Source organism: Hemiscyllium ocellatum, chromosome 6 (assembly GCF_020745735.1).
Source record: "Hemiscyllium ocellatum isolate sHemOce1 chromosome 6, sHemOce1.pat.X.cur, whole genome shotgun sequence".
Lineage (NCBI taxonomy): Eukaryota > Metazoa > Chordata > Chondrichthyes > Orectolobiformes > Hemiscylliidae > Hemiscyllium > Hemiscyllium ocellatum.
Window position 1 is genome coordinate 29852950 of NC_083406.1, and position 27808 is coordinate 29880757.

The following is a 27808-nucleotide window of genomic DNA, read 5'->3' on the forward strand; positions in this document are numbered from 1 at the left end:
TTTGCAAGGATATTACCAGGGTTGGAGGGTTTGAGTTATAGGGAGAGGCTGAATAGGTTGGAGCTATATTCCCTGGAGCGTCGAGGCTGCGGGATGACCTTATGGAGGTTTATAAAATCATGAGGGCTGTGGATAGGGTAAGTAAGCAAGGTCTTTTTCCCCAGAAAGGGGGAATTCAAAGCGATAGGGCATAGATTTAAGGTGAGGGGGAAATATGTCAAAGAGACCAAAGGGGCAACGTTTAAATGCAGAGGGTGATTTGTGTATGGAATGAGCTGCAGAGTAAGTGGTGGAGGCTGGTACAATTACAATATTTAAAAGGCATCTGGATGGCTATATGAATAGGAGCAGCTTAGAGGGAGATGGCCAAATGCTTTCTGGTGAGGACAGTATTTGAGCATTTGGCAATATTGCTTTGTTATTAAGATGTTTAATGCTGGACTGGGTGTCTTTGCACAACACCCTGAACAATATATTAATTTTGTATTGGATTACTAATGGAAGAACCTGGTACCATTATCTTTCCAAGGTTACCTTGATGCAGAGGTGCTAGTGTTGGATTGGGGTGGGCAGGCAGACATCACATGACACCAGGTTATAATCCACACCTGACAAAGAGGTTATGTTTCGAAATCTTGATTTCAAATAGATGTGTTGGACTACAGTCTGGCATTGTGACTTCTGATTTTTTGAGGTTACTTCTTATTTCCAGGTTCTGGAAATCTGAAACATAATGAGTATTAGGAATGCATAATATAACCTAGAAACTGTGTGGAAGTTAACTTTCTGGGTGTGGATTCCTTTGCTAAAATAGAAGATTTTCTGAGTGATCAAGACTTCCAGCTTAAATGTGAGTGTTGCAATACATTAAAGCTTGAATATGTCCCATGCGAGCATTATTAGCTTTTTAGTATTAACCACCTTCATTTCCTCTTACCTGCTCAAGCCAGTGGTATTTGCATCACTTTGCCAATTGTTTTGTGCTTTTTCCATCTTCTTTGTCAACCATTTCTTCAGCTATTCATACATTGTGTCTCACAGATGCCTTTCATTTCTTTAGCTTTTCTCATTGTGCCTTTTGTTATCTTATGGTAATACCACTTTCAACATTTGACCATCTGTTCATGTTTTGCATTTTACTACTTTGCAAGTTTCTTTTTGTTTGTCTCTCTCTTCCCTTTTGTTCTCCTCCTGTTTAAATACCATTCACTCGTAATGTCTTTGTCATTACCTTCGCCTTTGAACACATTGTCATGTTACCTACTTGTGTTCTCTTAAATCTCTTATTCACACTAACTCTAGCAAGCAACACCACAAATTTCCCTCCATATTCTCTACTGACCTCCTCAGCACTGAATGGTGCCTCATTTTTACAATTTCATTCTCCATCTTTGATCTTTTTTGCTCAGCCTCTGCCAACCAATAACTTTTGTTGTCCATGCCAGCCAGCTCATAAAAATCAGTTTCCCAGTGTCCTCTGTGACACCAAGTATGAGGAATGCATCTATGTTTTCTTTTTGCCATCAAGAGCTCATCTGTTCACTGGCTGTGCTGTTTCTTTTTTTTTGAAACATCAAGATAGACCTCTTCCCAAGGTCCACGGCTGGAGCTGTGAAATTCTGACTGTTTTGTTTCTAACATATCTCTCCTCTCATCCATAAGCCTCAGCTGGCTGTGTTTTAACCTTGTTCTCATTAAACGGCTAATTCCTAGCTCCCATAATGGTTCACTGCCAGAACTTGATGAGCACCAATGCATGACTTGGCTGGTGAGAAAGACTCTCCTAGTTAGCTCTTCGTGTTATCTTTGCATATGGAGTCTCCGCAGCCTGTGCACCTCCATTGTCTTCAGCAGCTGCAATGGGTAAGCGATCATGCAAAGTGCCTTTTTTAAAGCTTGTCCAGAAATAGTTGTTTTTTTTGTTGTTTGGGCCCGCGGGCAATTTTGTGATGTAAAACTCAGTCTGTGAATGTGCACCAAGATGAACAGCTGCAGGGCCACCAGTTTGATGGAAGATGCTCCTCAACTTGTCCAAAACCTGTTTGCTATTGTAAAGAGCTGTCAATAGCATTGTGCTGAGGACAGCCTCTAAAAGTGCAGTGAGGAAAGGCCATCGAACTCTGATTGGAAAACTGTAAAGCATCTCAGGCTGTGTTTGATTTGAATTAAGTATTATAAATATCAGCTATAATTCCAAGTGGAGTGGGCAGCATTGCAGTGTGGTATACAGTGATAAAAGAAACTGATCTCTCTTTGGATTGTATGTAGAACAAATCACACTGTTTATATGTAATAGCAGTTGAAAGATTTTGAAGAATGTAACCACTTTTTAAATGGAAGGTGTCAAAGAATCCAATTGTCCTCAAGCTCAGTTTAAATGTCCATCAAATCTGTCTTTGGCACCTGTCTGAATTTTCAGCTTAAAATCTTTTTGGAGGATCAGTTTTTTCAGATGTTTTGGGATTATTTATTTGTGAATGTGTTGAAATTCTCTAACATGATAGCATAGTTGTTTGTGAAGAATCTGCAACCAAATTATTGCCTTAAGGTGAAATTTAAGTGAAAGTAGGATTTATGGTTTAGTTACTTGATATTAATGTTTAACGTGGTGACTTCTGTAATAGATATGAAGTTGCTTTTATGGTGTAAAATGAGAAGAGCTAATGGTGAGTAATTGCTGCATTCTGACAGCTCTCCAAAGCAAATTCATGTGGGAAAGATGTCTTGTTATATAACGCAGGCTTTCCGTGCTTAAAATTCTTTTGAACAGTGCAAAGTTCGTGTGACCTTTTTTGAGTTGTGGATTTTTATTAACCTGTCTTTCCATCTTGACACTAAATCCTGCTGATTTTAAATGTTATCAATGCTGGTTATTGATCCTTGTAGCTACAAATAGTCTTATCTCTGTGTACATAGATCACTTTTACTCTCATCGCTACAATGGTTGGGATTAGCTAATTGGTATAATTAGGAATCAGCTCTGGATTGTTTCATGTCTGGGCTCATTACTGTATTTTTTTTAAATGAGGTAGCAAAAAACTTGTGGATATGTAATGATGAATTTTACAAACTGGTCACACTAACACTTAAGTCAGATTCCCTGTTGTTATGGAATTAAACTTGATCGTAGGAGGTTTGCCTTTGGAAGAGCTACCAATTTATCCTCGCTTTTTTGTGTTTTATTGGGTGAAGACATATCTGGTGTGTTACTGAATTCCAGATCATTTTGAGTTGGCTGAGTTCTGTTAAGCTGGGGCAGGGGATTCCATCCTTCTATCGGGAAGGTTGCAGGGTGTTGGAAGAATCAAGCAGGGAGTACAGTGGAGGGGAACAAGAGAAAGGGTTGGGGTGAAGAATACAAGTGAGGAATTTGTGTAACATTTTGATAGTTCACGACACCAGCTGAATATTTATGAAATACAGTGGGAGTACTGGGGAAGGTATTAAGCAGTAAATCAGAGGCAGGTTTAATTTTGGGTGACTTTAATTTACATATAGATTGGGCAAATCAAATCAATATCAATACCATAAGAGAGGAATTTTGTGGAGTGTATCCGGGATGGTTTTCTGGTTGAATATTTTGAGGAACAAACTAAATAATAGGCCATCCTACACTGAGTGTTGTGTAATCGAGAGGACTAATTGGCAATCCAGCTGTGTGAGGCCCCTTGGGGAACAGTGACCATATTGTGATAAAATGTTTTATCCCTTGATACAGAGAATGAAGTAGTTGATTTGGAGTAGAGGGCAAATGGAAAAGTTACAATAATATGAGGCACAAGCTGGTATGATTATAAATTTGCGAACATTGCTTCGATGACAGTGGTGACTAGGCAATGGCAAACGTTTTGAAGAGAGTATGGAGGAGCTGCAACAATGATTCTTTCCTGTCTGGCACAAAAAAAGGGGAAAGATGGCCCGACCATGGTTAAGAGATAGTAAGGATCGTTTAGATTGAAGGGATGGCAGATACATTGCCTGAAGAGAGCAGCAGACCTAAGGATTAGGAGTAGTTTAGACGTCAGTAAAGGAGGACAAAAATGGATTAAGAGGAAGAAAGATGTAGACAAGAGTAAGCTCTGGCTATGGAGAGTACAAGGAAGGTTTACCATATTGATTCCTGGGCTTTAAGGATTAGAGTCATAGAACTACAGCACAGAAACAGACCCTTCAGTCCCACTCGTCCATGCCAACCAGATACCCTAAATTAATCTAGTACCATTTGCCAGCATTTGGCCCATATCCCTTTAAACCCTTTCTATTCATTTAAAAGGCATGTGGATGGATAAATGTTATAGGTGTACCAGCCTGTACCACTTCCTGTGGTAGCTTATTCCATACACGCACCACACCCTGCATGAAAAAGATGCTCCTTTGGTCCCTTTGCTCTCTCATCCTAAACCTATGCCCTCTAGTTCTGAACTCCTCTACCATAGGGGAAAAAACCTTTTTGTCTGTTTACCCAATCCATACCCCTCATGATTTTAAAAACCTCTATAAGACCACCCCTCAGTCTCTGACGCTGCAGAGAAAACAGCCCCAGTCAGTTCAGCCTCCCCCCTACAGCCCAAATTCTCCAACTGTGGCAATATCTTTGTAAATCTTTTGTGAAACCTTTCAAGTTTCATAACATCCTTCCTATAGATGGGAGAGCAGAATTGCACCTTGTCTATTTATCCTCTCCATTGTCTGTTTATACTTTCCATTGGCCTTTCCAAACGTGGAGAAAGTGAGGTCTGCAGATGCTGGAGATCAGAGCTGAAAATGTGTTGTTGGAAAAGCGCAGCAGGTCAGGCAGCATCCAAGGAACAGGAGATTCGACCTTTCAGGAACCTGAAGAAGGGCTTATGCCCGAAACATCGCTTTCCCTCTCCTCCAAGGCTGGTTCTGGTCTTTGCACATTTCACTGAGGTGATCTCTCTGGATCAGGTCAGGCCGATCATGCTCATTCTGAGGTACTAGGAGCTGGAGATGCTGTGCAGCTGGGCTGCCAGTCGAAGATGTTCTCTGGACACACCGTTGAACATGTTGCCAAAGGCAGAGAGAGCTGGGACTCCAGTTTGCCTCTTTAACTCTCCCTTCATGCCTTTCTCTCAAAGTCCTTTGGCCTATGTCCTATAATAGCATCAGGCGGGGGCAGGTAAATCTGAGGAAGTGACTATTTTTCTTATTTGGTGGTGGTGATCGTGCATGGTCAAATCCTTTCTTTTCGACTAGTTCATGCTGACCCAATATCCTAAACTAATCTAGTCCCATTTGCCAGCACTTGGCCCGTATCTCTCTCAACCCTTTGTTCGTATATCCATCCAGATGCCTTTTAAATGCTGTAATTGTACCAGCCCCCTCCACTTCCTCTGGCAACTCATTTCATACACATACCATACTCTGTGAAAAAGTTGCCCCGTAGGTCCCTTTTATACATTCCCCTTTCATCCTAAACCTATGCCCTCTAGTTCTAGACTCCCCCACCCCAGGGAAAAGACCTTGTCTATTTATCCTTTCCATTTGTCTGTTTATACTTTCCATTGTCCTTTGACACGCAATGCCTCTGGCCGCCTCCACCCAGAGTGTTGCATTTGTTTTTTTCTCTCTCTTTACCCTATTTTTCAATTCCACCTGTTCAGCGATGTTATTGTACACCTCTGGAGCAGGTGGAACTTAAACCTGGGCCTCCTGGTCGAGGGGTAGGGACTCTTGTAACATTCTAACATTAGTACTTTTTCCTACCAGTTTGGTTCCCTGGAGGAGTAAACAACAGGCCATTCTGAAACAATGTGGCTTTTCGGATCTGGCTAGGCAGCTCCAGGCTTATGTGGTTTCAATGGGACATTGTCCAAAGACTGGCTTCATGAATACTGTCTGTTCCAGCTCTGGTTTGCATACTGCAGTCTGACTAGCTTTAAATTTGTCTTCCATTTTGAAGATTTTGATGCATGCTTGTGGAAAAAATGTCTATTTCTGTAAAAGTCCTGGAGGTCATGGGTCATCTGACTGCACCTAACTATAGGAGAGCCATTATTTAATGTATAGGACATTGATTAAGCCACTTTTGGAATACTGCATTCAATTCTGGTCTCCCTGCTAAACAAAGGATGTTGTTACCTTTGAAAAGGTTCAGAAAGAATTTACCAGGATATTGCCAGGGTTGGAGGGTTTGAGCTATAGGGAGATGCTGTATAGGCTGGGGCTGTTTTCAACCTCTGCTCCAGGGAAAAGGTGACTTTAGAGAGAAGTTGATAAAATCATGAGGGGTGTGTATAGGGTGAATAGCCAAGGTATTTTCCCAGAGGTGAAATCGTCCAAGATTAGAAGGCATAAGTTTTTAAGGTGAGAAGGGATAAATCTTTCTCACAGAGGGTGGTACATGTATGGAGTGAGCTGCCAGAGGAAGTGGTGGAGGCTGGTACAATTTAAAACATTTAAAAGGCATTTGGATGGGTACATAAATGGGTTTAGAGGGATACAGGCCAAATGCTGGCAAATAGAACTATCAGTGTGGGTTATCTGGTTGGCATGGATGAATTGGATTTGTTTCCGTGCTGTAAATCTTGGACTCTAAAATGTAAAACACTAAAGATGCAGGTGACAAGCCTGCAGACCTTGGGAATCAATGCCAGTGCTGTGAAGCAAGAAAGCTTATTAGACACAACCAGTGCCCTGCAACATCTGGAATCCTTCCACTTCCAGATGATGTGTGAAAGTAGGGTGTAATTACAGGGTAATAAATGTCAAATGGCTACTGTGCAACAGAACCATCATCTTCATGAGAAAAGAGATCCAATTTTTCTGGGTGACTCTGGTGGACCAACCAACTTGAGACAATCTATTTGTCAATAGACATCTCATTCATTTGAAACTTGGCACAAAACTAGTGTTAATGTTCTATCACATTGCTCCATCAACCATTGAGAACAGAGGTTACAGCCTTGAAAAATGAAATCATGTTTTCCAGTGGAACAGCTTTCAAGATTAAAGGGAGGAACAAAAGCAAAATTGAATATTTGTTGCTGTTGGCTGGTTTTGCATTGAAGCTTGACCAGACCAAAGGCCTCATGGCCGTGAAGATCTTTTTGCGCATTGATAGCATTTCATGATTGTGATGTATTGCGGGTGGTTGAAAAGCTGGTCATTCTAGCTTTGCTGCAGCAAGTTATCTTAGGGCACGATAGACTAGGGCATTTGATGATTGCCAAGTGCAGTACCAGATTTTGGTCATCTCTCCGGTGGCAAAGGATCACAAGAAAATTGAGTATGACACCGCTGTGTGTGTGACTTGTGGCTCTTGCAAGTCAGGCCTGTAAATAGCATGAAACTTCCACCAACTTTCTAGTGTGATAATACCATGGTTTTAAAAGGTGTATCTTTTTATGTTTGTGAAGTGAGGTTGAGATAAAGATAGTGAGCTGTTGGTTCTAAGCCAAGAAAGTAAACAGCTTGTGAAGCCTGAGGTTGCTTTTATAAAAGTGGAAACCATAGAAGCAACATGAAGGGTGGGGTCCAGCTCCATGGAGCCATGAGTTTAGTTTAACTATCAGTAGCTATTGGGGTTTGGAAGCTGCTGGACATCTCTCCTTGCGCTTTGTCTTGCCCTCTCACTCGCTTTGTATTTTCTCTTGATGTTCTTTCCTCCTGGGTTGGAGAAGATTAGATTAGATTTGGTTCCCTACAGTGTGGAAACAGGCCCTTTGGCCCAACCAGTCCACGCTGACCCTCTGCAGAGTAACCCACCCAGACCCATTTCCCTCTGACTAATGCATCTAACACTATGGGCAATTTAGCATGGCCAATTCACTTGGCCTGCACATCTTTGGACTGTGGGAGGAAACCTGAGTACCTGGAAGAAACCCACGCAGACACAGGGAGAATGTGCAAACTCCACACACAACCACCAGAGGCTGGAATCGAACCTGGGGACCCTGGTGTTGTGAGGCAGCAGTGCTAACTGCTGAGCCACCGTGCTGCCCTCCCGCTGAGCCACCGTGCTGCCCTCCCACTGAGCCACCGTGCCACCCTTGCCTGTGAGACAATCTATTTTACTGAATTTGCCTTTGCAAAGGGTGTATTTATGGAATGTTACTATTTTGGAATAGTTGCTGTTTTGTAGTTAAATAATCTATTATTCTGTTAAATTTTATCTGATAGTGTTAAGTTATTCCAACTCCATTTCTTTTGTTTGTACTTCAGTGTGAAAAATAGTGTGGTTTGCTTTGAGGCTGTTAGTTTGTCCAATTGGATTGCATCGGAACACAACACCTTACACTTGCCTTTAAAAATAAGAAAATGTTGAGATCTAGGCTGGCTATCTTAATATATTTTGAGGGGGTTTAGTCAGGTCCATTACACTCGCCAGACTGTGGGAATAGATGGCAGCAGAATTGCTTTTCTTTTCCTTAACTATTTTTCACAAAGGAGAGAAGTGAAAAAGTTTTTATTTCACCATCTCCCATGCAATTGTAAGGGTCTCGCATGAAACGTTTGTCATGTCAGAGGGCCACAGATGTCTGCATCCTTGAGCTAAATGACTGCCTGTCCTGAATTTGAATATGTAACCATCTTGCCAAGGTGCCCACGATTGAAGGGGGAAACTAGACGGGGGGCCCAGATGTCAGAAGAACATTGCTGACTTTTTATATGGTGTGGTTAAAATGCTTGCCTACCTCACTGCAATGTGGTGTACCTCGATCAGTTTTGCTGATGGGTAGGAAATCAAGCTCTGTCTTTGCCTTGCCAAGAAGTTTGCCTCCGTAAGTTAAGTTCATGGGTTTCTTACTGCATACGTTTTATCGATCTTTCTGCTGGGAGCAACGAGTTCCCCACTGCTTTGGTGTCACCTTGCAGAATATTTGACACCTATGAGCCTAAACCAGAAACTAAGGATTTGGGACCTGGAGACAAAAGGTATGGTCATTCAAATGACAGCAGTTCAGCAGTGATCATTTATTTTGTGTACAGTTGAAGGAGTTATCTATAGGAAGCAAAGGAACGTTGTCTCTTTGTGGAACACCAGTTCACTAATAATTGCATCACAATGATTTACAGCCTTCACTGGGTTAGGAACAGAGTAGAGGTCAACAACCCTGAAGCCAAAGACCCACCATTCTTCCTAATCTGAAGCGAGCGTGTTTGGAAGAGTTATGAAACGTTCAGCCTGCTTTAATTTCTCAGCCTTCCAGGGGAAGATAAGGCAGTGGTAATCTAATTATGGACATGAAGAAATGAAGGTTCACTTTGTCAGAGCTTGAGGAGGGGATTGTTTCATGGTCCTGAAATGTGTGCTGTTTGAGACTGCGTTGAGTCAATGCAGTGATGACATCAGGAAGATTTAGGTGGAACAACATAGGAATTGGGAGCAGGAGTAGGCAATTCAGCACTTTTGAGCCCACTCCACCATTTAACATGATCATGGCTGATCTTATGCTGGTCTCAACTCCATTTTCCTGCCTGCTCCCCTCAGCCCTTTATCCTGCTTTTTATCAGAAAACTATTATTATTACTATTATTATTTTTTATTATTATTATTATTTATTATTATTTTCTGCCTCCATTGAACTCTGTGGCAGAGAGTTTCAGATTCACAAGCCAATGCGAGTAGTTTCTCCTCAGCTCAGTTTTGAACCACGTCCTCTCATTCTATAATCTATGACCTCATATTCAAAACTGTCCCACAAGCAGGAACATCTGTTCAACAACCACCCATCAAGCCCCTTTTGCATTTCATATGCCTCCAATCAGGTTCCCCCACTCCTCGCGTTCCTCTGAACTCCAATGAGTACAAGCCCAAGCTATTCAGCCATTCCTTATACAACAGCTTTTCATCCCTGGAATCAATCTGGTGACCTCTTCTGAACTGCCTTCAGTGCCACCATATCCTCCCTAAAGTAAGGGGACCAAAACTGGACACACTACTCCAGATGTAGTTTCACCAATGCCTTATAATTATAACAACACTTTATTTGCATTATCCATGCATTTTTCAACAAATACTAGGATTCCATGTGCCTGCCTTATTACACGTTGCAGTTACATTCCCACTTTCTGAAATTCATACAGAAAAATGCCTAGAACCTCTACACTGATGCACTTTGAATCTGCTTATTTCAATAATAATTTGCTGTTTTTTTTGCTGGCCAATCCAGGGAAAAGTGCAAACCAGTTAGGACCATGTAGTATGTTGACCTGTATCCACACTTTCCCCAATAGCTTGAGTAAAAGTTTGTACTTAGTTATATAATTTGCATCTACTATCTCATAATAAATTAAATCTAATTTAAGACCAATGTTTCCTTGTTAGAACTCCTCATTTGTTTTCCTCCTCCACTGTAAACCCAGGTAGGTCCTTAAACCCAGCTAACAGAAAGGAATGATTGCACCAAACTGCCCAACCACCAAACTGATAGTAGTGGGGTTTGGAGCACATGCAACAATAATCCTTGCCAGAAATATTTCCAAAGTGATCTTCCTTTGAAAGGGAGAAAGCAATCCTACAAACAAAATTCTCGTGTGAACTGATATAGCTTCATGCAGTTTGAATGTTGTTTTCTGACTCAGGCATGTTTCCTTTTCCTTTGTGGGTGTCCAATGCTAAATTGACATCCTATATTCTGCCTTTAATCTTTCTGTAAGTATTTCTTTTACTCCATGATGTTATACCTGTTAGGCCGGAACTGTCTAGCAGTACAAGAGCCATAGCCTTATCCATTCCCTCTTGTACTGTCTCGCCTTATCCATTAATGCTCTCTAGTTGAAAGATGCCAAACTCCGAACTTCTGCACGTTAATGACTTCCTTGAAAGTATTAGTTCTTTAGTCTGAACAGACTGGAGCGTGGGAGAAGAAAAACAACTTTTAATATCTATTGATTTGTTTTCGGTGCTTGATTGAAAGTGCATTAAACAGCTCCAGAAAATGGCTGCTATAATCGTGCGACTAGATTCTGTAATCTCTCGGAAGATTCTTGGAGGTCAAAGCCAACCTGACAGTCGATGTCTTGCATACCTCCTGATGAGACTGGAATGCTAACCATTGTGTTATAAATAGGCACAGAAGCAAAGTCTCAGATGTTCTGATCTGATTTGGAAACCTTATTTCTGGACAGAGGCCTCATTTTACAAACTTGTCCTAGAATCCATGAATGTGGCAGCAAACCAGGTTTGCAAAGAAACCATGCCCCATTGGAAAAAAAATGGTGAACATAACATGTTCTGTGACTCTCATGACCAGTCATTTTAAGATCTCCTGGGCAAGGGCCAGTATATAAAGCAAGTATGTGCTGTGGAAAGCAGATGGATGAGGCATATGCAGTGCAAGGTAAGTGACATTGGTAGGGTGTTGGCTGGGTGAGGTTGGTGGACTGCCAGTGTTGAGTGAACGAGTGCCTAGCGTAGACTGGGGAGTGAGAATACTGACCAGCCTGAAGGTGTGGTGATATTTTTGGTTCTAGTTGGGGTTGGGCCCCTTAACAAGAGAACTGATTAATTATGGACAGCTTCCATTAGAATCTATTCCAGATATTTTCTCATCAAACTATTCAGATGCTGTAAGCTACCTTTGGAGCAGATGGGATTTCTACCTCCAGTCTGCACCTGTCATTTTAGCTCTTGCCCCCTCCTCACTGTCATGTATATCAACTGTTTCCCAGCTATTAAAAAAACTGAAAGAACTGAGTGTGCTGGGAATCGAACAAAAACATAAATTGCGATAGAAACTCAATGCGTTTGCAACATTCGTGAAGAAAGATTAGAGTTAACGTTTCAGATCCAGTGACCCATCCTCTGAACTCAGGGTTTCTGATTTCTTAGCTACAGTCAATTCTGAAGAAGGGTGGCTGAATCCAAAACATTAACTCGCTTTCTTTCCACAGATACTGTCAGACCTACTGAATTTTTCCAGAACTTTGCATGTGAAATTAAATCAGAAATTGCTGGAAAAACGCAGGTCTGGTGGCATCTGTGGAGAAAAGCAGAGTAAATGATTGGTGTCCAATGACCATTCGTCAAAACTCTGTGGAGTGAACCGGAAATGTTAATTTTGCTTTCTCTCCACAGATGCTGCCAGAACTGCTGTGCTTCTTTCAGCATTGTTTTGTTTTTCTGGTTTCCAGCATCCACAGTTCTTTGTGTTTGTCTTTGTTTACGAACCTTGGCCCTCTTGGCTCAGAGGTGGGGATACTACCACTGTGCCACAAGAACAGTATAATTGGGTGTAAAAGCCATTTTAGTCACTACTTGTATATTCATTGCATAAAATCCTGAATGGAATTGTATTTGTAAGCAGAGGCTACTGGGTTTGTAATACAGTGGTCACCCCGTACCTGCGAGGGTTATGATCCACCTACTGGGGAAGCCCGAAACCATGGGTAGGACCGAACTTAAATTGGAAACTTATCTTCCTGGCAGCCACCTGGTCCCTAGTTCTGGAAGGTTGACTATAGTATGTTCCGGATGTGGTAAATGTGGGTAAGTGAAATCATGCAAAATGATTCTGCAGATACTGGGGTCGCCCTGTGTTAATGAATGGTCTTGATGACAGTAAGACCAGTATGCATGCTATCAATCATGTCTGTACACCAGCAGATGGTGCTATTCGTGCAGGGGGAACTGATTAGTTATTGTTTTGACAGCACTATAATGTGATTGGGTTGCCAGATAAGGAATGACTTGTTGTAATGTTAGTGAAGACCCCTATTAAATTTGAAGTAATTTATTTTGTACTGACTGTTGAATGGTGATTGAATAGTTAGTTATTTTTGATAGCTAAAAAGGTGGAATCATCTGTGGTGTCTGTCCACTAGTGGCTGTTTCCATTGGCGCCTTTCATGAAAAACTTATGTAAAATGGCCTGACTTTGATCAATAATGTGAAAGATTGAACAGTCGTAGTCACCCAGTATTCCTGGTTCTTGCACGGTATTCTTGACAAAGTAGGACAGTAAGACACAGGACTTCGTGGTGGAATATTGCCAAACTACTAACTGTAGAACTAAAATCAACTTTTTTCCTCTTGAATGTAAATACACCTGCATCTATAGTTTGTTGATTTTGAGCTTTATGCGCTGCAATTAAAGGACAGAGTGGGAGTAGGCTATTAAAGAGATGGGAGTGTTCAAAATGAAAGAGAAAATCAACTGGATTTTGACCCTCCCTAATTCCTTACCACAACTATACAGGGCACAAACTGGTTTTAAGCCAGCTTTGTGATTTGTTCACTTGTTTGTGCTGTAATAATTGAAAATACCTGCCTGGGTAAAACATTTTTGTACAGTTTGCTTTGGTTACATTGGAATGAAGTATTATATCAGGGTGTTATGGAATGACCATATCAGACTTTTTTGTCCCACCCCTGCCCTTGGTTCCATGTACTCTGACAAGTGTCAGCCTTGACTCGATGCTGTTCACTTGAGTCAGAAGGTCATGGGTTCAGGAGATTTGAGATCAGTGTTTCAGTTCTCAGGAATGAGGGAGTGCTGCATTGCTTAGATGAGAAATCAAACCAAAACTACATTTGACCTCAGATATTTAGCACATCTAAAATTAATAATCTGCTCATTCATTTCATTGCTATGTATGAGACCTTGCTGTGTACAAATCTCATCCTGTCACATCTCATACATGACTGCACTTGCTGTACTTCAGACATTATTTAACTGGCTGTAAAGTTTTATCTTGGGTTATCCTGAAATCGTAAAAGGTGCTCCGTAATGCAAATTTTCATTTTGACAATCTTCATGATCAATATGTTTTACATTGTTATAGTGACCGCTCTTCTATCTTGAAGTCTAAACAAAAGTAACGGGTGATCTTGCCTGGAGAATTTCATAGGTTTGGATTTTCCCAATTTCCACATTTTCCAGGAAGGACCTTTTGAATTCCCCATGGGAGACTGATGACCAAGGTTAGATCTCATGGAATACAGAGAGCTAGCCATTTGGATACAGAACTGACTCAAAGGTAGAAGACAGAGGATGGTAGTGAAGGGCTGTTTTTCAGACTGGAGGCCTATGACCAGTGGAGTGCCACAAGGATCTGTGCTGGGCCCTCTACTTTTTTGTCATTTATATAAATGATTTGGATGCGAGCATAAAAGAGGTACAGTTAGTAAGTTTGCAGAGGACACCAAAATTGGAGGTGTGGTGGACAGCGAAGAGGGTTACCTCCGATTACAACAGGATCTGGGTCAATGGGCTGAGAAGTGGCAAATGGAGTTTAATTCTGATAAATGCGAGGTGTTGCATTTTGGGAAAGCAAATCTTAGCAGGATTTATACAACTTTTAATGGTGAGGTCCTAGGGAGTGTTGCTGAACAAAGAGACCTTGGAGTGCAGGTTCATAGCTCCATGAAAGTGGTGTCGCAGATAGATAGGATAGTGAAGGTGGCGTTTGGTATGCTTTCCTTTAATGGTCAGAGAATCGAGTACAGGAGTTGGGAGGTCATGTTGCAGCTGTACAGGACATTGGTTAGGTCACTATTGGAATATTACGTGCAATTCTGGTCTCCTTCCTATCGGAAAGATGTTGTGAAACTTGAAAGGGTTCAGAAAAGATTTACAAGGATGTTGCCGGGGTGGAGGATTTGAGCTGTAGGGAGAGGTTGAACAGGCTAGGGCTGTTTTCCCTGGAGCGTCGGAAACTGAGGGGTGACCTAATAGAGGTTTACAAAATTATGGGGCATGGATAGGGTAAATAGACAAAGTCATTTTCCTGGGGTGGAGGAGTCCAGAGCGGGAGGGCATAGGTTTAGGGTGAGAGGGGAAAGATATAAAAGAGACCTATGGGGCAACATTTTCACGTAGAGGGCAGTACATGTATGTTGTGAGCTGCCAGAGGAAGTGTTAGAGGCTGGTACAGTTGCAACATTTAAGAGGCATTTGGATAGGTATATGAATAGGAAGGGTTTGGAGGAATATGGGTTGGGTCTGGTCGGCATGGACAGGTTGGACCAAGGGGTCTGTTTCCATGCTGTACATCTCTATGACTCTATGAATAGTAATTGGTAACTGTGTGAATAAAGTGACTTCTACTTGCTTTGTATTCATGAACAAGAGAAAACAACTAAGAGCGGATGAACCTACAGCTTGATGTTATGGAATGAGGTTCAGGCCTAATACCACAATGTATTTAACTTAGTGTGTGTTAAAGTATCATAACTCTACAACAGAACTTGTCATAGATTGTATCCTTTTAAACAATGCCAGCTTCACAAAGGAACACCTAAGCTGAGTGAATTCCAATGGGTCAGATATCCTCAAGGCGAAGCAGTACAATACAGTACAAGTAACATTGTAAAACAAAGCATGTGCATGCCTGACATTTTGTGGGCTTTAATGTATCACGCTCTTGAATAGTTTTAGGTTGGATTATATGCCCACAGAAATAAAAACAAAACAACAAATTTATTCCATGTTTCATTATTAACAGTCTTTACTGTGTTTTTTAATATGTCAGAAATATGTTCACCACCTTACTGAAGGCTTGTCATATCATGCTGACATAATCTTCCACCAATACCTTGCCTAATTGGCTATCTTATACACTGATGGGTGTGAGGATGGCCTGGTACCTGTTGGTTAACCCTAAATGTCACGTTTGGTTGAGACTAATCTCGCACAGGTCAGAGATTTGATTCTTAAACTTTATTTTATTGGAGTACACTTTAATTTTTAATTGCTTATGCCTAGAATATCAAAATCACTGTGGTTTATGATGGAAACAGTTTGTATTTATGTAGTGATTTTAATGTAATAAATGGCCCAAGCTGTTTCATGTGGAAATTCTGAAGCAAGATCTGACAAAGTAATGTAAGGAGATACTGCGCAGTGAACCAGGGTTTGCTCAGAGGTAGATTATAACCAGAAAAGTGAAATAAAAGGCAGAGTTTAGTGAGGGAGGGAGGTCCACAGCTTAGGAGCCAGGTAGTTAGAAGCATAAGTGAGGCTTTCAGAAGTGCTGAGGTGGGGCACAATATGGTGTCATGAGTTGGAACAAAGTATTCATAAATGCTGTTTTGAATGTATGTTTGGAAGCTCATCACAGGATGAAACATGATCCTGAGATCATGAAAAATCTGGTTTGGTCCCTGGCAATTATCAATGAGAGGGATGGTGGTAGTGATTAAATATCAAAGTTTAAGGGAATCTGAGAAACATGAGAGAGGAGTTGTGAAGTCATACAGCATGGAAACGGATCCTTTGGTCCAACATGTCCATACCAACCGAGTTTTCCAAACCTAACCTAGCCCCACTTGCCTGCGTTTGGCCCATCTCTCTCTCTCAACTTTTCCTGTTCATGTATCTATTCAAATGTCTTTTAAGTGTTGTAAGTGTACCTGCACCTCCCACTTCCTCTGGCAGTCTATGCTACATTCGAGCCACCCTCTATCTTTTTTAAAAAAAAAACCCAGGTCCCTTCTAAATCTTTCTCTTCTCACCTTAAAAATATGCCCTCCAGCTTTGGACTTCCCTGCCTTAGGGAAAAGATATTTTGCTATTTGCCCTAACAATGCTCCTTATGATTTTATAAACATCTATAAGGTCACACCCTCAACTTCCTAGGCTGCAGTGATAAAAGTCCCAGCCTCCTTATAACTCAAACCCTCTGGTGCTGGCAGTGTCCTTGTAAATCTCTTCTAAAGCCTCTCCAGTTCAATGATATCCTTCCTATATCGGGGCGACCAGAACTATACACAATACTCCATAAGAAGCCACCCCAAAAACCTGTACAATCTCAACTTGGCATTCCAACTCCTATACTCAGTGGTCTGAGCAATGAAGGAAACCGTGCTAAATGCTGCCTTAAATACCCTGTCTATTCATGAATCACCTCCCAAAGAACTAAAGGCCAGTCTGTTTGATTTCATGACCCAGGGCCCCACCATTATCTGTGTATCAGTTGCCATTGTTTGTTTTTACCAAAATGCAATATTTCACATTTATCCAAATTAAACTCCATCTGCCATTCCTCAGCCCATTGGTTCAATTGATCAAGATCCTTTTGGAGTCTTAGCTAACCTTCACCATCCACTATACCACCAATTTTGATGTCAACCCCAAACTTATTAACCATGCATCCTACATTGTCATCCAAGTCAATTTATATAAATGGCAAACAACCTTCGACCCTGCAATGATCCCTGCGGAACACTGTTGGTCACAGGCCTCCAGTCTGAACAAGAACCCCTTCACCAACCTTGCCCCTCTGACTCTACATGACTCTGACTTTACTCCTCCATCCAGTAAAGTGGATTTACTTCAATGCCATTTTCCCACATAATCCCCACATCCCTTTTGATATTTTGCCCAGCAATCTATTAATGTTTTATCTAGCATATACTCAAATGACTGAGCTTCCACAGTACTCTGGGCTACAGAATTTGAGATTTGCCACTTTGGGTCTTTTGTCTTCTCAGTTGCTTATTTGGAAGAATTATTTAGGATTCTAAGATTTGCTGATGTGGGAGTATTGCCTTCATTTTTCAAAACCTGCTAGATTCTTGAAAGGTCCATCATACTAGAAGATAACAAATGTAAATCCACTATTCAAGAAGGGAAAGAGGCAGATAGAAAAACACAATACTAAAGGCTAGTTAACTTGATAGCTAGTCTTCTCACAAAGACAGTGAGAAGAATTGAACACAACCATAAGGATATTATGCTCCTGTTAGATATAGCATCTGCAGTGAGACTATATCTTCAATACTGTGTACAGTTTTGATCTCATTTATGAGCGGATGTAAATGTGTTGCAGGTGTTTTGGGGAGGTCTGCTAGATTGACACGTAGAAGAAGTGGATTGTCATTTTTGGAAAGATGGGAAAGGCTGGAATTCTTTCCATAGGTGTTTTGAATAATCAGTGATGACTTGAATGAAGTGTCCAAGACCCTGAGTGGTTCTAACAAGATCAATGTATAAAGGATGTTTTCTCTAGCGTATCATCCTAGAATTAGGGGGAACAGTTTTAAAATTGGGGGCTGCCTTTTTACAACAAACAAGGATAAGTTTTCTTTCAGGTTGAGCAAGTTTAGAACTCTTTGCCTCTGAATATTGAATATTTTTTAGGATGAATGGATTTTTGTTAGAAAAGGGAATCAAATGTCATCATGTGTGGATTAGATTGTGATATTTGACAAGTTATAAATTAAGGACAGCGGGGTCTCCAATGTTCAAAGTTGGTTTTATCTGTATTTGCATCAAAACCAGTTGAGTTTTTGGGGCAATGTTGTCAAGGGTAAATGAGGTAAATGTTACTTGAGAGGGCCAAGAATAGATACTTGGTGAACACTAGGGTCATGATGCAGAAATGTGAGGAGAAACCACTGCTTGCAATTCTCTGGCCATGATCAGTTGGAAAAGGATGGCACCCAGTTGAGTATATTGCCACCAATTGGATGACCGTGGAGAAGCAAGTGAGAAGGGTGGTACAGTTAAACATGTTGGGGTCTACACACAGCTTGAGAAGGAAAGATCAATTGTTATTATCCCAGTTACATTGGATGCCACTTAGACTTTGCTAAAACCTACTTTGGGACAGTGATGGCGTGGAGAGTGGGGCTGAGGGGGTGGCTATGAATTTCCAAGACTAAAATACTTGGGAATTTTGGGACGAAAATGGAGGTTGGAGATGAGGTTCTAATTTTCAAGGAGAGTGAGATCGAGGGTCAGTGTTTTGATGGGAGAGGTGAAGAAGACAACAAACCATTAGCAGTACCAGTGAGGATGGGCTGAGGAGTAAATATGGGTTGTCACTGAATGGGGAGGGGGAACAGCAGGTGGCTCTCGAGGACAAAAAGTAGCTCAAACGCTATGAAGGGAGTTTACGGTAAGACTAGACAAAGCTGCAAGTTCAGAACAAGGGCACAGGCAACTTGAGGGGACATTTAGCTCGGTGGACTGGAGGAGAGAGCCAAGTGGCAGAGGCAGCTGACTGCATGGCCTCTCTCCTGAGGAAAGAGAAGATTATGAACCCCTTGCACTGGAGCCAAGATGGTGGAATTGTGGGAGTGGAGTTTGTAAAGACAGTTTATGTAGAGAAAAAAGCTGGGTATTGTTACTTTTCAAGATTCTGCAACAATGAACAAATTGGCTGTTTTAACAGATATACATGTCCCTTCTCCTACATAATTTTACAACGTGCAAAAGCTATTGAATCACGGTTTTCACTTTAAAGCTAGTCAATCTTACTTTCAGAAATATTTACAGCACATTGGTGTGGTTGTTTTGGGTGTGCACCATTTATGTATAATGACTTGTGAGCTCACTGAACTACTACATTATATTTATTTTTCAAAGTACCTTTAAGATAGGATTAAATTCCTAATGCTGAGTGTTGGGTTTTTCCTAAATTTGTCCAACTTTGTGAAACTGAACATAGTTTAGCACTTAGAAAATAATTTTGGACATTTATTTATATGTAGTAATCCATTTGTTGTGATAGCCTTGGATTAAAAGATTTGGAATAACATATTTAACTGATCTGAATTGTCTCTTTTTTTTTTGTAGGAGGTTACTGGGAAGAGCTTTGGCAACAAAGATTTTCGGTCAGCACTGGAAGATGGAGCCCTGTTATGCGAGTATGTAACAAAGTTTTGTCTGCATGGAAGAATGGTTTTGCTTTAGTTTGCTGGGAGGAGGGAGGCACGGTGGAACAGAATATGTGTGGGCAAGTGAAAGTTTTCAATTTGGGGGCACTCTGGCAATGGAAGTTTGGATACCGTGCACTTCTCATGCTGGTAGACTTGATATAGATACACCTTTTCAGACAGGGCTGCAATTATTTGAGGACAACACAACAGCAGACAACTGAACTTAATGGGAACTGGTGAGAGAGAAATATCAGAGAGAGTTGGGACTTACTCATATGGCTAGAAGTAGTTTTACAAATCAGTAATATGATGTGTAAGGTAGCCTTGGGTGGGCAGAAACTAGGAACCTTGCCTGTACTTGTGGGCCACATCGCTTGTTTTAATGTCCCGCAATACTGCACTGCACATCTACAGCTTCGCCTCAAGCTTTTGATTGTTGTTAACATGTCTGTACCCTTTTTGAGCTTGAACAAATGGCTATGCCTCTATAAGAGACCAAAATTGCTCCGCATAATGTTTGTTGGTGGGAATGTGCAGTTGACAGACACCATCCTAATAAAACCCAGTGCTACCACTGGAGAAAGAGGGAAGTATGCAAATTTAGGCATTTACCCTTCATCCCCTTGCTGTTTTTGCTGTGCCAATCATAAAATTCCCTAGGTGGCCGAGTGAGACTAAGGATGACTTCCTTTCAGTCCAGATTTGTAGGTTCTGAGGTGACTATAACAGCCCACTGTTGGATCTGCACAAACTGCTGTATGAAGAGGCAGGTGTGTGGGATACTGAAGCCTTTGCTCATTCCTTTCTATGTCTGCGCTTGGTGTCCATCTTGAGTCTGGAGTAGCTTAAGTTGGTTGGCATTTTCACTCTTTCTTTCTTCAGTTTTGAGTAATCTTTTGGGTGACGCAGATTGTGGCATTCGAAGAGTGACAGAAGTTTTGGGAAGCAATGATTTGATCCAGTCCCTTTCTGGACTTTAAATGCACAGATCTAATTTTTCATCTCCTCATTCGCTGTCACAACGTTCTATCTACCTGAGAGAAATTACTCTTGAAGAACAAGAACAAAGAAAATTTACAGCCCAGGAACAGGCCTTTCGGCCCTCCAACCCTCCAAGCCTGAGCCGATCCAAATGTACGGTCTAAACCTGTCAGTCAATTCCCCCTATCCATGCCCCTCCTAAACCTCTACAAGATCACCCCTCAGCCTTAGATACTTCAGGGAAAATAGCCCCAGCCTATTCAGCCTCTCTCTATAGCTCAAGCCCTCCAACCCTGGCTACATCCTTGTAAATCTTTTCTGAACTCTTTCAGGTTTCACAACATCCTTCCGATAGCAGGGAGACCAGAATTGTGCACTGTATTCCAAAAGTGGCCGAACCAATGTCCTGTATAGCCACAAGTTTGGAGGACATCCTGGAAGTGTTTGCTATGTCCCCCAAATAATTGTTAGCCATGAAGAAGTAGAGAGATCGTTTTAGAAATCTGATGTCAGGTGGGCCATGTAATTAATTCAACTGATGGACCATAACCAGTATTTTGTTGATACTGGGAATGTTGGCCTGGGAGAGGACACTGATATCAGAGTGCTATATCTTACCATTTGTGACATCACCACTGGTGGTATTTCCCAAGCAAGTCGTGATACCTGCCAACTGTCACCTAGAAATGGCATGTTGCACTGCTGCTGAGTAGTCAGCAAGCTTGATGCCAACGTCACGATCCTCAAACACCATTTTCTTTAGAGGCCGAATGCTGTGCTAACACCGGGGACATGATATTGAATTTCATTGTCAGTATTTGCCCTTGCGGAAAAGAGGTTCCTGACATATAAGAATTATTTCACACTGTCCGGTGGCTCATCATAGATCCTGATTGGTCAGGCTTGGGGCGGCATTGAGCAGTTGGAGTTGATTGGAAGACCTCTGTTTTGCCCAAAACGTAGATTTTCCTGCTTCTTGGATGCTGCTTGACCTGCTGTGGTTTTTCAGCACCACTCTAATCTAAACTCTGGTTTCCAGCATCTGCAGTCCTTGTTTTTACCTAGTTGCTTTGCAATTGTTTAGCTTGAATGCCATTCTTAAAGACATTCATGAATCTATCGATGATGGCTTGGAGATTGACCTGTCCTGTGTGTCTGTATATACATGCAAATGTTGTCTGCAAGCTGTAGATTAATAAGAGGTTGAAGGTGGTCTTTGTGAGATGATACAAGTTGAGTAGCTTCACACAAAAGTGAATCCTCATGCCCACAGCAGTCTTCATAGATATGGGGTGAAGTGTTGCAGCTAGGAAGAGAAGAGATGAACATTGATACACAGCTTGTTTGTCCCCAGTTTGCATAAATATTGGACGTGTGGTGTATCTACTTACCTTGTATTGTGTCTAGGTTTGGTATACATTGACTAGTGTCCTGTATCTAGCTTAAGGTGAGCCACAGGCCCATGTGATATTCATTCCTCCCACAGTGGAGGCTTGCTGAGTTTTGTTTTTTTTTAATGGCGAAACCTGAGAGTTGACTTTCGTCCTCCAATTTGCATTTCCAGAAGATGGTGCATCAGCCATTTTGTTCTTTAAACTGACCTTCCTTTTGCCTGCTATGCTTCACTAAGTGCTGAATTTTCTGGGATGTGCTAGCCATGCAACATTCAGGTCTTTCGCTGCTGGAGTTGTCAATGAGAATCTGAATGTTCTAGTTTCCAACTTCATTTTAATTGTATGGGGCAAACACTCATTCATGGGTCCTTTTTGTTTTTAACGTAAAGGGGTCACTGTACACTGACCACTGCACCGTTCTGGTCAAGCAAGAGTCTAAAGTCAGGGGTAATAGACATTTGGAGATCAGGCTTTTGTGGGTCAGTGTTGGAGTGGAGAAGGTGCTCCATCTGAGTCAGTCTGTTAAAATCAGCAAAGACAGATTGTGATGCCTACTACTGTAGCAGCAAAGTGGAGGGGACATGAGCCAGCAGGGGAGTGGACCTGGTTGACCATTTATGACGCATGCAACATAGTTTTGTTGATAGTGGAGCATATGTTTGTTTATGAAATTAAATCTCTCTAACCCTGGCTTCTCGATACCACCCAGTGTAAAATGCTGATGTAATTTGGCTCATTAGGAGCTTAATCACATGAATTATAAATCCCTAAATGTGGGAATAGTTACAGGAATTGAAAAGACTACAGTCCATCTGAATGCCCTCAAAGGCTAATATCTCTGAATCACTCACCTCCCCCTTCAATTTTTACAGACTGTCTGCCTCTTTTAGAAATGCACTTGATGACATGTTTACTTATACTTTGCACGAAGGAGTTAAAATCAGAACTGTGCTGCTTGTCTCTTTTCTTCAATCTGTTTCCTTGGCTCGGAGTTTGCAGTTTATACATAAAGTAGTACAGCAGCTTTAATTCATCCTTCCTCCTATGTATGTGAAGTCCTGCTCTTGAATGAGCAATTCAAGCTCTTTGTTTTCATTACTCAGGTGTGCTAAGCTAATTTGGTTTGATATTTCCTTTCTCTACAATGTCTTGAATTGCTCAATATTCTTGTTTTGGTATGGTGGTCAGAATTGTACACAGTGCTCTAGATGTGACTCAAATTGAACATAATTTTAGCCTTCCCTGAGAATTATATTCTGATCTGCCTGGATAAAGAGTTCACTATTTGAGTCTTACTGTCCTATTTATTTCTGCACAGAATGCTACTGCTTTTGATGAACTTTAAACCTATTCCTCCAATCAATCTTGTGTTCTGTTTTGTGGCTTGTCATTTGTTTGCACACTGTCCATCTATGTCCTTCAGTCTGTTGCAGTGCATTGTACCATTTGTCATTTTGTCATCTGACTAGTCTATATGGTCCCTTTTGATATTTGCTTTTGCTTTTAAACATTCCCACCCTCATTATTTGCTATGTTGACAAATGTATATGGCTTCGTATCCATCGCCACCTTTTTTTATATAAAGAAAATGCTGTTTGGGTGCATTTTTGAAATTAATTGTGGATAATCCTAGCATTAATCTCTGTAGAATTCAACTTTGTAGTTCCTTGCTTTCTTGATCATATTTTTCCCCTTTTTTTCCCCTGGTTCAGATAATTATCAGAAAAGATGTCTATTCTGTGCCTGCGCACTTTCTGGGCTAAGTGATTATGTGGCATCATTTGGTTCAGCAAATGTCGTTGATAAAGAAGAATGTAAAGGAGGTGGGGGGAGTGGTTTGAGGCGAGTTTGAATTATAAGAAAAGGCTGGATAGACTTTTTTTTTACACTGGAGCTTGGAAGGTTGATGTCTGACCTTAGTTTTATAAAATCATGAGGGGTACAGGTAAGATGAAAGGCAGGCACCTCTTTCTCAGGGTGAGGGATTTCAAGACACGGGGACATATTTTTGAGGTGAGAGGAGAAAGAGATTTTAAAAAGGACACAAGGGGTGGTTTTTTTAAAACGCAGAGTGGTTTGTGGGTGGAATGAATTTGTAGATGTAGATTTGGATACAGTTACAATGTTTAAAAATCATTTGAATGAGTACATGAATAAGAAATATTTGGAGGGATATGGGGATTAGTTTAGTTTGGGATTACGGTCGGTATGGGCTGGTTGGACTGAAGGGGTTTCTGTGCTGTATGACTCTATATCAGAAGGCTTCTTGGAATCCAATTGTATCACATCCGAAGAATGTCGAATAGCAGCATGTAGATTGCCTCTTCTCGGCTTAGCGAGCTGTGTCATTGTCCCTCCTTTGGGATGTCTTTTAATATTCTGACAGGTGTTAGATTGAATCACGAGTTTGTAGTTTCCTGCAACAAAGAGGATTTTAAACTTAGGATGTGTAATGTTGACCACAATATCTCTTCCTCTCCTGGCTTTTCCAGTGTTGCAAGATGTGGCCATTTTTATAAAACTTTGTATTGTAATGATTCTTTTAAAAAAATAACTTTGAAAAAAGTTAGGAAATAATTATCAAAAAGATAGCATGAATATAACTTCTGTTTTAAAAACCTTACTGCATTGTGGAATTTGAACAGTTGTTGAACAATGCCCTCTGGTCAATAGGGATTGGATAAGAATTATAAAGTTGTTTGTTGACTAGGACTCTGTGCAGGTCAGTGAGCACAGGGGTGATAGTTAAAAGGGACTTGGTACCAGCATGGACCCTGGCAGCAGAGTTTTGGATGACTGCAAGTTTGTGAGAATGAGAGAAGGTAGCTGAGACTGTGCAAGAATAACCAAGTCCAATTGTGATAAAGGCATAAAGAAAAGATTCAACAGCAGACAAGCTTAGGTGGGTGTGAAGCCCAGTCATTACATATGATATACAGCACAAATAGACCATTCATTTCAACTCTGCTGGTGTTTAAGTTCCATTCAAGCTGCCTCTTTTCTTTCCTCATTTCAATCTATCCTTCTAATCCTCTAGACTGATAGAATCCCTCAGTGGGAGCAGACCATTTGGCTCATTGTGCCCACAATGCACTATGGGTAATTTAGCATGCAATTTAGGTAGGTTGGCCATATGTTTGGACTGTGGGAGGAAACTCAAACAGACACTGGCAGATTGTCTGTGTTAGGTTTGCTCAATCGCCAAGGGTGGAATCGAACCAGTGTCGCTAGTGCTGTAAGGCAGCAGGGTTAACCACTAAGCCACCGTGCTGCCCCTCTAGTCTCCTTTTTCAGTTGTCTTGCTTCTCCTTAAATGCATCTGTTACTTATTTCTCAACAACTTTTGTGCAATCTCCTAGAATTAAGAACATAAGACCATAAGACATAGGAGTGGAAGTAAGGCCATTTGACCCATCGAGTCCACTCTGCCATTCAATCATGGCTGATGGGCACTTCAACTCCACTTACCAGCATTCTCCCCGTAGCCCTTAATTCCTTGTGACATCAAGAACTTATCAATCTCTGCCTTGAAGACATTTAGCGTCCCAGCCTCCACTGCACTCCGTGGCAATGAATTCCACAGGCCCACCACTCCCTGGCTGAAGAAATGTCTCCACATTTCTGTTCTGAATTGACCCCCTCTAATTCTAAGGCTGTGTCCACGGGTCCTAGTCTCCTCGCCTAACGGAAACAATTTCCTAGCATCCACCCTTTCCAAGCCCTGTATTATCTTGTAAGTTTCTATTAAATCTTCCCTTAATCTTCTAAACTCCAATGAATACAATCCCAGGATCCTCAGCTGTTCCTCGTATGTTAGACCTACCGTTCCAGGGATCATCCATGTGAATCTCCGCTGGACACGCTCCAGTGCCAGTATGTCCCTCCTGAGCTGTGGGGTCCAAAACTGGACACAGTACCCCAAATGGGGCCTAACCAGAGCTTTATAAAGTCTCAGTAGCACAATGGTGCTTTTATATTCCAACCCTCTTGAGATAAATGACAACATTGCATTCGCTTTCTTTCTCACAGACTCAACCTGCATGTTTACTTTGAGAGAACCCTCGACTAGCACTCCCAGATCCCTTTGTACTTTGGCTTTACAAATTTTCTCACCGTTTAGACTACTTGCACTTCCCCTTTTGAAAATCTATCTAAATCCTCTTCAGATACTTTCAGTGATCTAACCAGCACTATTCTCTGGGATAGAGAATTCCAGACATCCAATACACTCAGGAAATTCCTTCATATTTCTGTTTTAAATGGAAGTTGCAAAATCAGCACAATGTCCCTTAGTTTGAGATTTCCTGAAGTTAGTGGAAACATTGAGTCGGATTTTCCAGGTACTTTCAGACCCGTGCGTGTTGCCATTCTAGCGTTTTTTTTGGCAAAAAAAGGGATCTCTCTATCTGAGATTTGATTCTATCCAAGGCTCCCTCAAACACCGTTGTAATACCATTTTTATCTTTTCCATTTAAAAAAAAGTGGGCGGCACGGTGGCACAGTGGTTAGCACTGCTGCCTCACAGCGCCTGAGACCCGGGTTCAATTCCCGACTCAGGCGACTGACTGGAGTTTGCACGTTCTCCCCGTGTCTGCGTGGGTTTCCTCCGGGTGCTCCGGTTTCCTCCCACAGTCCAAAGATGTGCGGGTCAGGTGAATTGGCCATGCTAAATTGCCCATAGTGTTAGGTAAGGGATAAATGTAGGTGGGTTGCGCTTCGGCGGGTCGGTGTGGACTTGTTGGGCCGAAGGGCCTGTTTCCACACTGTAAGTCTAATCGAATCTAAAATAACTTTGCACTTCCTGCTGAAATCTGACGGTTCAATGGTTTGGGGATGATGTAGTTGGCAGCTTGAGAGCATTGAGCTAGCTTTTCTTGCACAATGGCTTTGTAATGAGGTGAAGTTTATGCACAGGCTGAATACCAAATTTTACAGATGGGAAATTAGAAACTCTCTTTAACCCAGGAACATCACTCGCCCTCTGCCCAGCTAACCCGAGAAATGTCAGATACCAGGCAAACAGTGGCACCACACTTAAGTGTTCCACCTCAGAGATTCTTCTGAGAGCTGTCCAGAAGTGAATGGAAATTTGTTTCCTTCGGGGCTGTAATAAGGCCTTCCTGACTGACCAGGGCAGCTTGGATCGAAGTGGCTGTGGAGATCTTCCATTGGCAGCTCAAGAAAGGATGAGTAATCTGTTATGTCCTGCCTGGGCATGGACCATAATCTATTCAATGCTTCATGCCCCAGTGAGTTGGAGTTAGCATAGTTCTCTGCAGTGGCAACCTGATTGAGTGGTACTATGACCATTTAGTCAACATCTGTTATTCCACCTATCTGTGTGACACTATTGGCACAACAGTGGTACTACCTCTTGACGAGCTCCAAAACTCAGAAATATCATGCTTTTGACCTCTTACACCAAAGGCTTACATGAAATGAGGACACAGTCATGAAAGGTGGCCTTTTGAATGGAGTCCCCTTTTGAGTTTAGACCTACTTGCATGTCCTGATCAGCTTCACTGGTATCAACCAACTTGGCTGTCTTGTTAATTGGTCTTTTCAGTACAGGAGGCTTACCCAATTGTTCTAAAAGCTCTGGATGACCTTGTAAACTCTGCCTCAGGTGTTCCTCCTCCTGTTGCAGTACTAACACTGACTAAACCAAAGATTCTTTAACTTATTGACTGCATGGTAATTGTATTGTAAAGGAAGTAACTATTACAAGCAAAATCTGTCCATCACGAAATAAACTCCTGCCTGATTCAAGAGACCTGTCCTTTGTTGAATGAAGGACTGTATCTGTGGAAACATCTGCGTACAGAAGGTTTATACGTACATTGATTCGGATTGATTCACAAAG

General features: G+C 41.6%; 1 protein-coding gene across 6 annotated transcripts in view; it reads left to right on the forward strand.

The window, feature by feature from the left end:
• Window positions 1-27808, forward strand: part of LOC132816395 (LIM domain only protein 7-like) — a 238405-nt gene that overhangs the window by 50952 nt on the left and 159645 nt on the right. For all 6 annotated transcript variants that reach the window (XM_060825901.1, XM_060825906.1, XM_060825903.1 and 3 more), the window contains one exon: window positions 19488-19558. In XM_060825901.1, the coding sequence (XP_060681884.1) occupies window positions 19488-19558 (71 nt within the window). The remainder of the gene's footprint in view (window positions 1-19487; window positions 19559-27808) is intronic.